This window comes from Podarcis cretensis (assembly GCF_951804945.1).
Source record: "Podarcis cretensis genome assembly, chromosome: 10".
Lineage (NCBI taxonomy): Eukaryota > Metazoa > Chordata > Lepidosauria > Squamata > Lacertidae > Podarcis > Podarcis cretensis.
In genome coordinates, this window is record NC_137179.1 from 56,022,135 (window position 1) to 56,037,296 (window position 15,162).

Consider the following 15,162-nt stretch of genomic DNA (forward strand, 5'->3'; position numbering starts at 1 on the left):
CTGGAGAATAAGGATGATAAGTGTGTTACTGCAAACAAGATCATATGTACTCGATATGTTTGATAATGACCATGAGACATGCCAAAAATGACATGTTTGGGTATGGCAAGTACAGTTGTGAATCTGCCCTTAGTCAGATTCACAATTTAATTTTTTATATTTATGTATATGTTTATTTATACAGTGGTACCTCTGGCTACGAACTTAATTCATTCCGGAGGTCCGTTCTTAACCTGAAACCATTCTTATCCTAGGCGTGCTTTTGCTAATGGGGCCTCCCATTCACAAGTGCCTCCAGCACATGATTTCTGTTCGCATCCTGGGGTAAAGTTTGCAGCCAGGAGCAGCTACCGTATTTTTTGCTCTATAAGACTCACTTTTTCCCTCCTAAAAAGTAAGGGGAAATGTGTGTGCGTCTTAAAGAGCGAATGCAGGCTGTGCAGCTATCCCAGAAGCCAGAACAGCAAAAGGGATCACTGCTTTCGCTGCACAGCGATCCCTCTTGTTCTGGCTTCTGGGATTCAGAATATTTTTTTTCTTGTTTTCCTCCTCCAAAAACTAGGTGCGTCTTATGGTCTGGTGCGTCTTATAGAGCAAAAAATACGGTACTTCTGGGTTAGCGGAGCTCATAACCTGAAGCGTTTGTAACCAGAGGTACCATTGTATGCTGCTTCTTGGGCCTAGAAAGGGCCCACAAAGCAACTTACAATAAAAACAATTCAAATGCAATACAAATAGTTTAAATACAATAAAACAGTGATATTGAATAAAATCAAGAAAAGAGTATAACAGCTGCAGCTGCAGGGGGAGACAAAAGACTTCAAATCAAAATAAAAGCTAGATTGGAAAATATGGTGCTCTCAAACTCCATAAAGTTGAGAGAGAGAGGAGACCAACTAAATGTATTTAGGGATGGAGTTTCACAACCTAGAGTCACAGAACAGAAGGCCCTGCTTTGCTTCCCATCCACCAAGCCATGGAGGGTTATGGGATGCTAAGAATGCCTCATATATTTAGTCCAGTTGGTGAAGGGGATTCTATCAAAGGACTTTTGGATACCCCAGTCCCAAAGAATGTCATCGTAATAATCCCTGCAAAAATTATCCGAAGGAGTCAGCTATTTCGTCATTCACATAACCTAACTTCTTCCATTTTTACTCATTGGATCATCAATTGCATTGTTTGGAAATACAAAGCATAAGTGAGCTTTTACGTTGCAGATAAGAGGTCACTCACTTTTGGGGGGCTGTCAGCACATTTGCAAAGTGGAGAAAGTTTTGTGGGCTCCACAAAACCCCACAACCCAGAACACTCTGCAACCTCTTCTGTTGGTTACAATGAAATGCTGCTTTCAGGCCTAATTTCAGGTGGGGTCCCCTGGGTGTCAAGGAAGGCCTTTGTGGGCACATGTGTGTTTGAAGGCACCAGGTTAGTGACCCCTGTTCTAGATGGTTGTAGCTGTTATGTCCAGGCCAGTTCCTATACGAACTGAAATAGTCTTTGTTACTTGTTTTATTAGTAATGTAAAAGGGATGAGGAAGAGGGGAAACGATCACCTTTCAGGCTTTCCAATAGGCAGTGTTTATTCAGCAGGCACAATGGAGGGGAAGTCCTAGCGAAAGCCACTTTCTCTGAGAGAAAAATCTGCCAAGGGCCTTCGGTGACGCAGAAAGTGTCACATTCTCCTCACCTTCTCTGAGCAGTTGTGAAAGAGTTACTGTCATCTGAAGCGGAATAAATCAATCCTGGCAAGAGTGATACAAAGTCTCTCACACTGCTTAAAGAGATTAAGCAAATATTGAATTTGGACTGTGTCGTTCTCCGCCCCCAAGACACAGTTTCCTGTGTGTGACTAAGAGGTGTCCATTTCTCACCATGGGAGAAGCAGGGAAACAGCTTTAGCTTCATTGACAGACAACAATCTCACTGGCTTCAGTAGGAATTAGGAGCAGGATGTGGGAAGATAAAGCATAACATTAGAATATAAAAATGCATCTCCTCTACTTCCTTACCTACCGTGACAGGAAACAGAAAGCAGCAAACAAAAAAAAATGCACACCATAACTTTAGTTGTGCAAGACTCCTGCGCTAATGGATTATTGTTACCGCTTTCCTCACAGAAAGCCTATCACATTCTTGCTATCATGCAGGAGTTTAGTTTCACTTATTTCAGGGGCAGGGACTCGTCGCCTTCCAGATGTTGCCAAACACCAGGTCCCATCATTACTGACTGTGGCCTTCCTGGCTGGGACTGATGGGAGCTGAATTCTGACAATATCCGGAGCCACAGTTTCTGCTCCCTGTATTATGGAACAAGATAGTTTGGGGCAATTTTGAGCAGTACTTGCTGTTTGGATGGGGTCCTGGAGAACAGCAAAGGCAAAAATATCAGGGAAAGTAAATAGAGCCAAGGATACGATTTGGTGCAATGAAGTGGTTTCCTCATAGCGAGAGGTGAGGTTACAGGGAACCAGGCAGAGGGTCTTTTCGGTAGTGGCACCCGCCCTGTGGAACACCCTCCCAGCAGATGTCAGACAGATAAACAGCTATCTGAATTCTAAAAGACAGCTGAAGGGGAGGTTTTTAGTGTTTGATGCGTTTTTACTATATTTTACTATATTTTGGTGGGAGCTACCCAACAACCCAGTCAGGTGGGTGGTGTAATAGGGTGGCGCTGTGGTCTAAACAACTGAGCTTCTTGGGCTTCCGATCGGAAGGTTGGCGGTTCGAATCCCCGCGACAGGGTGAGCTCCCGTTGCTCTGTCCCAGCTCCTGCCAACCTAACAGTTCAAAAGCATGCCAGTGCAAGTAGATAGATAGGTACAGCTGTGGTGGGAAGGTAAATGGCATTTCTGTGTGATCTGGCTTCCTTCATGGTGTTCTGTTGCACCAGAAGCAGTTTAGTCATGCTGGCCACATGACCCGGAAAGCTGTCTGTGGACAAATGCTGGTTTCCTCAGCCTGAAAGCGAGAAGAGAGCTGCGACCCCATACCCCTCCCCCACCTGCTCCCACTAACACATTTAAAAGGGAATAGGATGTTAATCAGCCAAAGCCATGTTTGAAGAGGAACAGAAAATGGCTGTTTTATCAGCTATAGCCTTAGCTCTTCCACATAAATTCTGCTAACAGGTTTTTTAAAAAATTGTTTTGTTCTACTTCCACAGAAAGTGTTCATATTTTCTGGATCTTTTCGAAAGAACTTGGACCCTTATGGACAGTGGACTGATGAAGAACTATGGAAAGTTGCTGAGGAGGTAGGAATGCCCATTTTTGTTAGTTATGTTTTCAGGAAGAGCAATATAATTCCCAAGTGGTCAAGGCATGACAAGGGACTCAGCTACATTGGCAAAGAAAAAGCGCTTTATATGCATTGTATATGCATTATAACACTGTGGCACCAGATGGCGCTGTGGAGTTTTGTTTTTGCCAACACGATTTCTGATACAAAGTTTATGCATTTAACTGAAAAGTTTTTTTGATGTGTCTAGATCCAGCCAAAATGGCCCAATAACTTTGTTACTCCCCTCTGATAAGATGTTGCGAATCAGACTTTTTCCTTCTCCTAGATAAATTGCTGTCTCATTAAGGAAAGTGTGGTGTGGACAACTGCACATATTTGTTGCTCATTTAGTATGTCTGCCTTGTGCATTTTAAAAACTACTTTGAACTTTGTAATCATATGTAATTCAATTAATTTGCTGATCAGGTAAGGAAGCAGAAATATATGTATTTATTTACTTGCTTGCTTGTTTGCTATATTTATATAGCTACCCCATAACAGAAGTTGTTTGGGCAATTCACAAGACAATGAAATAAAATAGCACAACATTAAAATACAATATAAACCATCATAAAAACAGTTAAAATTTGTTGTTGTTGTTTTTTAAAAAAACCTGAAACTCAGTTTAAAACTAACATAAATTATGAAACAAAATAATGGGTGAAGAAGGATTGTATTTGCCTGGTACTGAAAAGATCATAAAAATGGAGCCAAGTGAACATTTCGAAAAAGTCTATTCCATTACCAGGATGCTACCCCCCCCCCCCGAATGCCTAGTGGTTATCCAGTTTATTTCATTTGGCTGGGTACTAGTGTATCAGTAGGTTGTAATTACAAGACTTAGATTAAAGAGTGGGCAGTGGTCCTCCCATTCACCCCCAAATGGGTCTAGCCTTTCTCAAGTACTCCAGTTGAGGACTTGAAAGAGTTCCTTGTGTTAGAATTCCTGCTCTGTGATTGCAGTCATGGAATTGTTGTCTTTCACATGACGGTGTATGTTTTGACTCCACAAAGTGGGAAGTAACAGAGACAGGATGTTTGTGTTACTGTGTTCCGTGAAGTGGGACTATTGTCTTTGTTCTTTCTCTTTGCTGTCTGATGCTAGAGAGAGAGGGAGCCATGTTGCAGTGCTCTGTGTGCGTTTATATGTAAATAAACTAGATTAGCCAAAATGCTGAGTTGCTGAGGTCTGGTCCGCAAGCTGTGAAGACTCTACAGATCCCTAAGTGTGCCGGTGTCTGTTGGCATCGGTTGCTGTGATGTTCGGACTGAAGAAAGCTTTTGAAGCTCCTGAACGATCGACCAGGAGGGAGAGAACATGCCACTCGGGCATGTGTCTCTGCTAGGGTCCTACTCGAATGTAGGACAAGCTCCTGACACCTTGTAGCATCTGCTTGAATCTAGGTTCAAGGCTGTGCCTTCCTCAGTTCTGTCCTAAGGTTTTTCCAAGGCCACATGCATTTGGCACTCCTACCCAGGGGAACTTCCTTGGAGTTGCCTCCACGGGGAGCTGACCAGGGTCCTGATTTTCTGTACTAGGCCACTTCCTTGCAAAGTCTCACTAACACTCTCATAGGATCCTACCACATACAAGGTAAGCAGCAGTAGGAGATTGTGGAGTAGATTTCCCCAACTGGGACACAGAATATGCCCCAGAATCCCTTTAATGTAAGGCCATTTCTCTCTCAGTGGAAGGAAAATAGAGAATGCCAACTACAGGGTTGGCACACTCTTCTCTGTGGTTTGGAGATGTGTTGACAAACTGGGAAGGCTATGGATCATCTGAATCCATTCCTTCCCTGAATCTGGCAGTTGGCCCACTCCTTTTCAGAGTTCAGATATTGGGAAAGCAAATTCTCTGGAAGTTTCCAGGGTGGCAGTTGGACCTTTTGCTCCATCTTTAATGAGGGAGATCCAATGCTTCATTGAACCACCTCTCAGGGATCATAGATCACAGATCCCATTGTTTAAAGAGGATGTTTGAACTATTATAAAAAAGTTATTTCACAATAACTCTTTGATTTAAATTAGATCGGGCCATGTCTTCCATCGTTGCCCCCTCTTATATTTGTGTGTGTGTTTTGCTTCCATAACTGTTCATACCACATCTTCTTAGTATTACCTCATAGCCTTCATTTGCAGTTTCACAGCATGTTTTATTTTCCTTTTCAAGCTCATTCAACATCTGCACAAAACACTTCTTTTTGCCAAAGCATCTAGTTGGGTGCCTTCTGTTAAGATGTTGTAGCACAGCACTGCTTTTAAATATGTTTTAATATATGATTGAAAATGTGGGTCACCACTCATAAATAAAGTGAGGCAAACCTCAAAAGAAGATAGAAAATCTATTTACTGAAGCACTTATGAAGATATGCTTCACACACACATATATGGAGAGGGAGAGAAGCAGCTGAATTATTTTCCTCAGGAATATATAAATCAGATAGTGAATCACTGTATTTAAAATATGAACAGGTTGTTGTTGTTGTTTTTAAAAAAACATAATTCCTATAATCTTAAGGAGTACAAAAGAATATGCAATAAATCTAACCTACAAACCTTTAAAGATTTGTCTTGATTGGTTGGTTTATTTTTGAAATTTGGGCTTCTTTTCTGTCAGCCATTTACAGGGGTGTCCTGGGCAGGGGCAGTTTTGGTGGAGGAGGGGAGTAATTTAGTAATACAGAGATCAGATATACCTACTGGAAGAGAAGAGCGTAGCACTATTTATTTAGAGTGCAGCGCTATTAATAAATGGCACTATCCCAATCTTTGTGCCTGTTTTGAAAATAGATTACAAGCATGGAGGAAGAATCGCTCTAAGTATAGCTGTCACTGAGACAGAGCGCATGATGTCATACAAATACCCAAGCTAAGTATTTTAGGAAGAGCAGCGGATAACATGAAAAATTGTCGGTGTGGACACCTTAGATTAAATCCAATTAAATGGCCCCTATTATCCAGCTTTGAATTTGGCTGTCAAGTATGCTAATATATGTGCAGTCTATGCAAGGTGTCTGTTCCTACTAATTTTATTTATAAATCGCTTAGTAAAATAAATCTACCCTTTGTGTACCTGAAATAATTAACCATAATTCACAGATAACATCAGAAAATATTAAAAGCAGCTATACAGTGGTACCTCGGGTTACATACACTTCAGGTTACAGACTTCGCTAACCCAGAAATAGTGCTTCAGGTTCAGAACTTTGCTTCAGGATGTGAACAGAAATCGTGCACCGGTGGCGCGGCAGCAGCGGGAGGCGCCATTAGCTAAAGTGGTGCTTCAGGTTAAGAACAGTTTCAGGTTAAGAATGGACCTCTGGAACGAATTAAGTACTTAACCCCAGGTACCACTGTACATAGCTAAATTATGTGTCTGGATAGACTTTTAAAACAAAGGTTTAAGTGGGTGCCGAAAACAGTATAAGCGAGAGTGCCTGCTGAATGTGAATGTTAGGTCTTTTTAAAAAAGAGAAGCTTGGCTATTAATTGAAGCTCATAAAATGTGTGTCCCTATAGTACGTCAAAAGATACTTTTTACTAATCTTATAAATTTGTGCTGCTCTCAGTTATGCGGTGTAATCCCCTTTGTGTCTAATTGAAATTCTGATAAGGCCCACTGACCACAGTAGACATTTAAAAATGGCGACCATTTGTTCCAGATGACCAGTTATGGGAAATGGATGACACACACATTTAGAGGTTTTATCTAGTGTAAGTGTGGTTAATTGGCTGAATCCAATGCTATACCATGCCTACCTTGACTGTTAAAGCAGGTTTCAAATTATAGTCAATGTTTCCTATTAAGAAGGAACAATCGTTGTGATGATATAAATTATGTGTTGGTGTATATATCATTACTATTACTCACAGATTAAATAGATTTCAACCTAAGCTCACCGTTTCTGATGGATCTCTAGGCCTTAAGTATATATTACTGTTTATTCTGAACTGAACCTCTTAAACTATCAAAGGGAGGAGTGCAGGGCACTCCTTTGTTTTCTGAGCATTCCTGAGATGGCATCTCTGTGTTCTGTTTCTGTGGCTATAATCTGTAGCATTTGTAACCTACAAGTCATTGTTTAGGAGATGTCCCTAAGCCACACAACCTGGCTAACACATCAAACTTTTCAAAGTCCATTTCCAATATCATCTTATCGTGTGACGCAGGAGGGTGTTATTTGAGAATGAAATTGTCTGCACCCTTCATCATGTGGGTCTAGATGCCTAGTGCTGTGGATTAAGGCCAAATAGTCATAACTTTTGCAAGAAAGAAAACCAATTTGTGTGAAACAGAATGCTTATCTCCCACTGCCTCCCAACCCTATTCTTATCTCCTTCAGGTTGGACTGAAATCTGTAATAGAGCAATTTCCAGGCAAGCTTGATTTTGTCCTTTTGGACGGTGGCTGTGTCCTCAGCCATGGACATAAACAATTAATGTGTCTTGCCAGATCAATTCTCAGCAAAGCAAAAATTCTTCTTCTGGATGAACCAAGTGCTCATCTTGATCCTAAGTAAGTACGAGACAAATATTTTGTCCAGTTGTTTTCATACGGGAATAGAATAAAACAGTATCATGTTAATAATAATAATTCTCCTTGTTTTACATTTGCCATTTGCCATCTGACCTCTGCTGAAATACTTCCAGTGAAAGCGAACTTGCCACCTTTTGAGGCAGTCTATTCCACTTTTAAATGGCCTGTTCCATTGGGTAGATTCTCCTAACATTTAGCCAAAATCTGTTTCCCAGGCATTTCCACCCATTAGTTCTAGTCCTCCCCTTTAGACCAACAGAGAAAGCTCCTCTCCCATTTTTTGTGCTGTGCTTATTATTATTATTATTATTATTATTATTATTATACTGGCTTCTCCCAGGCACTCCGGAAGCTTCCCACAAATATAAAAGCATAATAGCACATCAAATATTTAAACAATTTCCCTATACAGGGCTGCCTTCTACAAGTTGTGTAGTTATTTATCTCCTTGGCATCTGATGGGAGGGCATTCCACAGGGCAGGTGCCACTACTGAGAAGGCCCTCTGTCTGGTTCCCTGTCATTTCACTTCTTGCAGCGAGGAAAGTGTTGCAGTTCTCTGAAGACAGCAGTCATGTCTCTTCTCCAGAATAAACACCCCTACCTGTTTTAACCATTCCTTATAGGAACCCTCACCATCCTGGTCATTCTTGGGGTTGCCTTAGGAGAGGAAATCACTATCAAGGTGGTTTAACTCTGCAATGTCAGCATACCCCTTCTGGTTTCCTACAGCAGATGTTGACCTTTTCCCAACTTTGTCTGGTCAAGGCAAGAAGTGAATGAAAACAGTTACTTCAGAACAAAATACTGAGCAACTACTTCAGTAGTCGCATTGCAGGAGTAGTCACTGTAGCAACAGTAGGCGTCATGCTGACATTTCATCTGAACTGAAACTTCCCTATTGCAATGCTGTAAAAAGCCTAGCAAATACTGTAAAAGTGTCAACTGCATGTAACCAAAAGTTTATATTTCATTCTTCTGCATATTAAAACTCGTTTACCTTTCAGGACTTTCCAAGTCATTAAAAAGACTCTCAAGCAGGCTTTTGCAAACTGTACAGTAATACTCTCAGAACACAGACTAGAAGCACTAATGGAATGCCAGCGATATTTGGTGAGTGTCTTTCAAGAATTAGGTGCGATGTCCAAGGTAGATCCAAATAGATCCAAGGTGCGATGTCCAAGGTAGATCCAAATAGCTACTTTTAGGCATGAGTAAGGGCTTGGAGCAGGACACGGGTGGCACTGTGGGTTAAACCACAGAGCCTAGGACTTGCCGATCAGAAGGTCGGCAGTTCGAATCCCCACGACGGGGTGAGCTCCCGTTGCTCAGTCCCAGCTCCTGCCCACCTAGCAGTTTGAAAGCACCTCAAGTCGGCGGGAAGGTAAACGGCGTTTCCGTGCGCTGCTCTGGTTCGCCAGAAGTGGCTTAGTCATGCTGGCCACATGACCCGGAAGCTGTACGCCAGCTCCCTTGGCCAATAAAGCGAGATGAGCGCCGCAACCCCAGAGTCGGTCACGACTGGACCTAATGGTCAGGGGTCCCTTTACCTTTAAGGGCTTGGAGCATGTCCAGTGGTGTTTGTTCTGGACTTCTTTCATTTGAATAGCAGGCCCTGCAATATCACAAGCTATGTTTGTATGCTCTGGTCCAAAGACACCATGGGCATGTGCAAACTTTATATCCCAACCAACATTATGTTCTAACAGGTGCAAATTATATGTGCTTAATTAAATTTTTTTTTTTTTTTTTGCATGAAATGGCTGTTTACAAAGCATATGTAACAACATCGCAAGTCACACCTTTGGAGCCAGAAGTCTAGTTTTTGAGCTTAATCCAGAAATACACATTTTTTAGAGGAATTCTTTGAGAGCACAATGTTTGCGTTCTGTGCTATCCCATAAGACTTACTTATGGAAATGCACAATGTACTCTAGGTATTCCCCCCTCCCCGAATAATCAATACAATCATGCCAAAGGGCAAATAGTTAGAGTATTTCAAATAAGATGCTTATTGACACTTGAGTTGCTGTTACTAGTTTTGTTGCTCATAATTTTTTTATTGCCTGGTTTAAACTGTATTTTGGGATTTTCACTTATATTGTTTTGATTGCTCTATGTAAACTGCTTCAGGTCAACTTGTGGCAGGAGGTGACTTATAAAAGCATTAAATAAATATAGACAATAGTTGGAGAGCAAAGTATGCTATGTTAAGGTATTTTCTCCTTCCTTATAAAGCAGAGGAGAATTTTTCAAGAACCTAGCAAGTTATGTTAGGAACTGTGTTTCTGGAGTCTCAGAAGGAAACTGATCATCACTTCGAATGCCAATAGTACCTGGCTTGATACTGCTCATCTTCCAAATTCTTTCACTTCTATAAAAGGGAGATATGAAGAAGGAAATGCCAAGTTCTGTATCAAAGTACTAACCATCCTGGACACAACTGTCTAATACATGATTTACAGTTTTACTTCTCAGTTCTGATAGTGAGAACACATAAGTCAACAACAGCACAAACTGTTCATGCAACATTTTTCACAGCCACATTTTCTCTCTCTTACTCATGCACACAAGGCAGATAGAATAGCTTCCCAGGTAGACACATTTTTAAAATGGTAAACGTTTTCCAAGTTCCAGTGATATTTCCCCATTATCACCCCTCATTTCTTGTGCACATATACGTGACGTTTTTGGGGGAGGAAGGAAGGAAGGGTGCAAAAATTACTCTTTTCATATTATAATATCTCCTCTGAGCAGCTGCACAAGGCAGTCTACCTAGTGAAATACAAATAAATGGAATGCCTTATATCATGCAGTGGATCTGTTAATGAACAGAGCGAAACAATATAAATACTGGTCGTTATCCAACGCATTGCTTGTGCAGTGGAATTCTCCCTCCGCACATGTGCTCTGTGCCCATCCCAAATGTGCTCTGGAGCGCTGTGGAAACTCCTGGAACATATTTCAGGTGTGGGGGGAGAGGGGAGAGGAGAGGATGAGGAGGTTTCATCGTGCATACAATGGACACTTACCCCTTCCACTGGGTTATTGCGAATCCTTGCTCTCAGTCACCATCCGCCTTTTACCTTTTTCCAAAACGAAACGCACATGGCCAAGTGGTCATTGAAGGAATTCCCCTTGCTGCCTGGGTAGCTGGCTCAAGTTCCTGCCAGCTGCTGCAATTCAAATTGGCTGAAAAGGCATTGGCTGCAGGTATATATGGACAGCCAGCGTGGTATAATAGCTGGCAGCGCCTTCCTACCGCAGTGCATACAAAAGTTATTGTGCTGACAGAATAAGTTAGTGGAATGCTGCCCACCGTGTTGGGCCCATGGAAATATCCTGAAGTAATTTTTCTAGAATAAGAGGTGGCGCAACTCACCATGAACACCTTCTTCATTCTCTTAGAATGGCAATTGCACCCACCTGAGAAGTGTCGGGACTGAGTTCCTATGAGGTCTCCCTGGAAAAAAAAACAACCCCTGACTATGGCTGTATCTACTCTCACCTATTAAAAATATCATTCTTAAACATCAAGATGGGGAAAAGTCCCATTTGGTTTCTCTTTCACTCCCTTTCCACAAGGTCTACCTTGTGTCTGGAAGGGGTTGCTCTACAGCACCCTTTGGTGTCGCTTTTTAATGACGCACGTTGAAAAAAAAGAACATATGGCAATATGGTTATCAGAACCATTCCCTTTTAGCATTAAAAACCATGAGTGTAGATCTGCCCTATATCTGAATCTAAGATGATTTGGCTCTGGGCAATATCTAAATGCAAGATTTCCTGGGAACAGAAAGGGTGGAATGTAAATGGAGTAGCTATTTCAATTACTAACCATAATTCAGTCCTGTAATTATGTTATTGGCTTAAAAATAACCATTCACAAGCCAAGCATTGCTCTTTTATAACTGTATTGTACCCAACCTCTTCTTAACTAGGTGATAGAAGAGAACAAAGTCACGCAATACGAATCCATCCAGAAGCTGCTCAGCGAAAAGAATTCTTTCCGTCAAGCCATCAGCCATTCAGATCGTGTCAGACTCTTCCCGGTGCATCCCAGGAACTCAAGCAAACGGATGTCCAGGCCTAAAATTAGTGCCTTGCAAGAAGAAACCGAAGAAGAAGTACAAGAAACCCGGTTGTGAAAATTTATCGAGGTGCTGTCTCGTTACAATTTAACAGGAAGCATTCTGGGAAAATGTCAGAACAGGGCATTGTTGAAAATTGCCACTAAAAGAAGTGCAAAAGCAAGCACATGAATATGTATATATCTGTGCAAAAAAACTTCATTCCAAGGGCCAATTTGATTATGAAGTATCCCCTCCCCCCCGAAGCTGCCCCCATCTCTTCTGCTTCTTGTGCACATAGGAAGATCTTTTATCAAGATGGATAATCAAAATTTCCAAACATTTCAGTTGTATTAGCTGCCTCTTTAAAAATAATGTGAATGTCAAAACAAGCACATCAAAGTCGACACTCGTCTTTTCAAACTGAATCCATAGCTCACTACGAAACACAGTGAAAAGCCTGCTTTTCTGTGTAAAAAACAACAATCCAGCGTTTTTAAAAATGCATTTTGGGGTGGTTTGAGGTCAAGAGTTACAAATGCAGGTCATGAATTCTATTTATTATTACACAAATTATAAATATTTAGGCTGTCAACTAAACAGCAGAGACATTTATTTTCTGTGTCAGGAAGAACACAGCAATTACCATGCTTTTGTTCTTGAAAGTGCTGGGCTTTTCAAGTCAGTGGTGGTTGGTATGCAAAACTGCTATATTTGTGGGAGAATGAGAGCACCAAACAGGAAGAATTTCACAGTTTCTCCTAAATTCTGTAGTGGAGAAGACATGGAAACATGGCCAGACGTTTGGGTTCATTCTTTTACACAGTAGGGAAGTTCTATTCAGTTGCAAACAAATTACTTTTTATAAAACACCCATGCTTGTTCAGAACATACATGAATTAGAAAGTTGAATCGAAATCAGTTACTTAAGTTGTATTTATTTGAATCAAGCCACTCTAGTGAAAATCAGTGGGCATTTTGTCAGTTGCATTAAATAGAATTATAATATTGCCCTAGACGAATGTAGACACCTTTAGACCAAGTATATTTCAGTAGATTTTCAAGCATTTATGAACCTACATTGCATGTAAGTTGTTGAGGGGATTATGCATTTTTTAAAAGGAAAAAAGAATCTCATTTATATTAGACTCACTATATGCAATAAGCAGTTGACTCCCTTAGACCTGAAGTCAGCAGAAGCTAAGTACACGAACTGTAGGTTCAAGTGTAAACAATGGTCCGTCCTTATGCTGAGCACTTTCTGAAATAAAAAGTCAAGGAAAAGCAATATTCTACAGAATTGTTGCATTTCGGTGATTGAGGAAAGAGGAAAGCCACAGTTTAGAATATGCAGATCATGATATACACAGCTGGTTAGGACACAAAATGTCTAGGTAAAGATGACAATGGGAATTTTTACACTTCAAATGAAATCTTTCAAACTTATTCTAGCAATCTTATTGAGGTTGATGGGGGGGGGCGGACATTTTTTCAACTAGTATTTTTAAAAATGAAAATAGCAGTTCATCTGCAAGGATGAAAGAGGAATTGACTTTTGTGATGATCTTCTTTTATACGGTTCCATTTTGCAGTTGACGGGACCTTCCTTGGAATATTTATTTAATATCTTTATTCAGAGATGGGAGAGATTCGCTTATTAAGAAAATCCTGTATTTTAAGAGGAATCGCATATCACGAACTATATTTGTATACGAATAATTGTTATATATTTGAACAAAAAAAATATATATTTTTAGCTTGAATTTACTATGTGTTTTAGAAAAAAAACTGGAGTATGGGCAGTATCCCCACAAATGTATCAACTGCTGCTTTGCTTTCTTGTTGTTGTCTTAATTTTAATATACAATGTGAACATTGTATTGAAGAAAATGTGAGGCTCTAACCTTGTCAGAGCTTTTTCCTCCTACGGTCGGTTTAGACCCAGTCCTGTTGCAGTAGGTGGAACATTGGACATATGTAATGGAGATGTGGAGCTTTTGTTTCATAGCAGATAAGACCTAGTTCCAGGTCTTGAAGGATCCTGAATAAGCCACTCTCAGCGAGTCCTGGAAGAAGCAGGCAGACCTAGGTGCCATCCTGCACCTGCCAGATGCTGGCATTGCCCGTTGTAGGGCGAAAACCCTGCTTGTTTCAAAACCAAGGAGATTTGAACTGTGTTCCTAAAGAAGGCTAACGTGTTCTGCTTAATTAAAATAGTTTTTAAGAATTAGTAACATGATCCTTACATGGCAGGGCTTAGGCAGGGGGATAGTTTTGCACTACTATTCCGTTGTATCTTCTCTTGACGTTGACAGTGGTCAATGGGTGTTTCCACTTGCTGTACATACATCTTTCTTATAGGAGGAGAAATCCATTTCCCAGGTATAGCTTGAATCCAGATTAAAGACGTACTAAAAAAAAAGTGCACGTGTGCCAGGGAACGATGGTGCTATTTTACACTGCCAACTGTACAGAAATTATCTCCATGCACGGCTTCAGTTGTATGGAAGCCCTATGGAAGGCAATGCATTATCCATTTTGGTTCCATTTATTTCAGTAGTACTTAAGAGCAAATCTGCACGTCAGGCCTGTATGTGTGAACTAGGTGTGTCCCCCTACACAGAAAGCGCAGCCAGTGGCGTAGCGTGGGTTGTCAGCACCCGGGGCAAGGCAAGTAATTTGCGCCCCCTAACCCTGGATTTGCGCCCCCTAACCCTATCCCTAACCCTAACCCCCAGATGTTGCGCCCGGTGCGGCCGGCCCCCCTGCACCCCCCACGCTACGCCACTGAGCGCAGCATAGATGCAAGTGTGCTGTGAATTGTTAGACTAAAGGAAGTACAGTGGTACCTCGGGTTAAGTACTTAATTCGTTCTGGAGGTCTGTTCTTAACCGGAAACTGTTCTTAACCTGAAGCACCACTTTAGCTAAATCCCGCTGCTGCTGCGCGATTTCTGTTCTCATCCTGAAGCAAAGTTCTTAACCCGAGGTACTATTTCTGGGTTAGCGGAGTCTGTAACCTGAAGCGTATGTAACCCAAGGTACCACTTTACTTCTTTATGTAATGCAGTTAATCTGTGGAGCTCACTGATGCAAGGCATGTGGCTTTCTAAGGGGATGGGACAAATTCACGGAGGAGGCTATGGAATTATATTAGTCATTATAGCTATATGGAACCTCTAGGTCCATTGCCAGCCTGCTATTGAATGCCAGTGGACGATCAATAGTGGAAGAGGGTCTTGCTTATGTCTTGTCATGTCTTGCTTATGGAC

At 41.3% G+C, this 15,162-nt stretch overlaps 1 protein-coding gene across 2 annotated transcripts in view; it reads left to right on the forward strand.

Annotated features, from left to right (window-relative positions):
• Window positions 1-12,136, forward strand: part of CFTR (CF transmembrane conductance regulator) — an 84,583-nt gene extending 72,447 nt beyond the window's left edge. For both annotated transcript variants that reach the window (XM_079994061.1, XM_079994062.1), the window contains 4 exons: window positions 3,167-3,256; window positions 7,629-7,801; window positions 8,829-8,934; window positions 11,763-12,136. In XM_079994061.1, the coding sequence (XP_079850187.1) occupies window positions 3,167-3,256; window positions 7,629-7,801; window positions 8,829-8,934; window positions 11,763-11,969 (576 nt within the window). In that variant the 3' untranslated portion in view covers window positions 11,970-12,136. The remainder of the gene's footprint in view (window positions 1-3,166; window positions 3,257-7,628; window positions 7,802-8,828; window positions 8,935-11,762) is intronic.
• The last annotated feature ends 3,026 nt before the right edge of the window (window positions 12,137-15,162 follow it).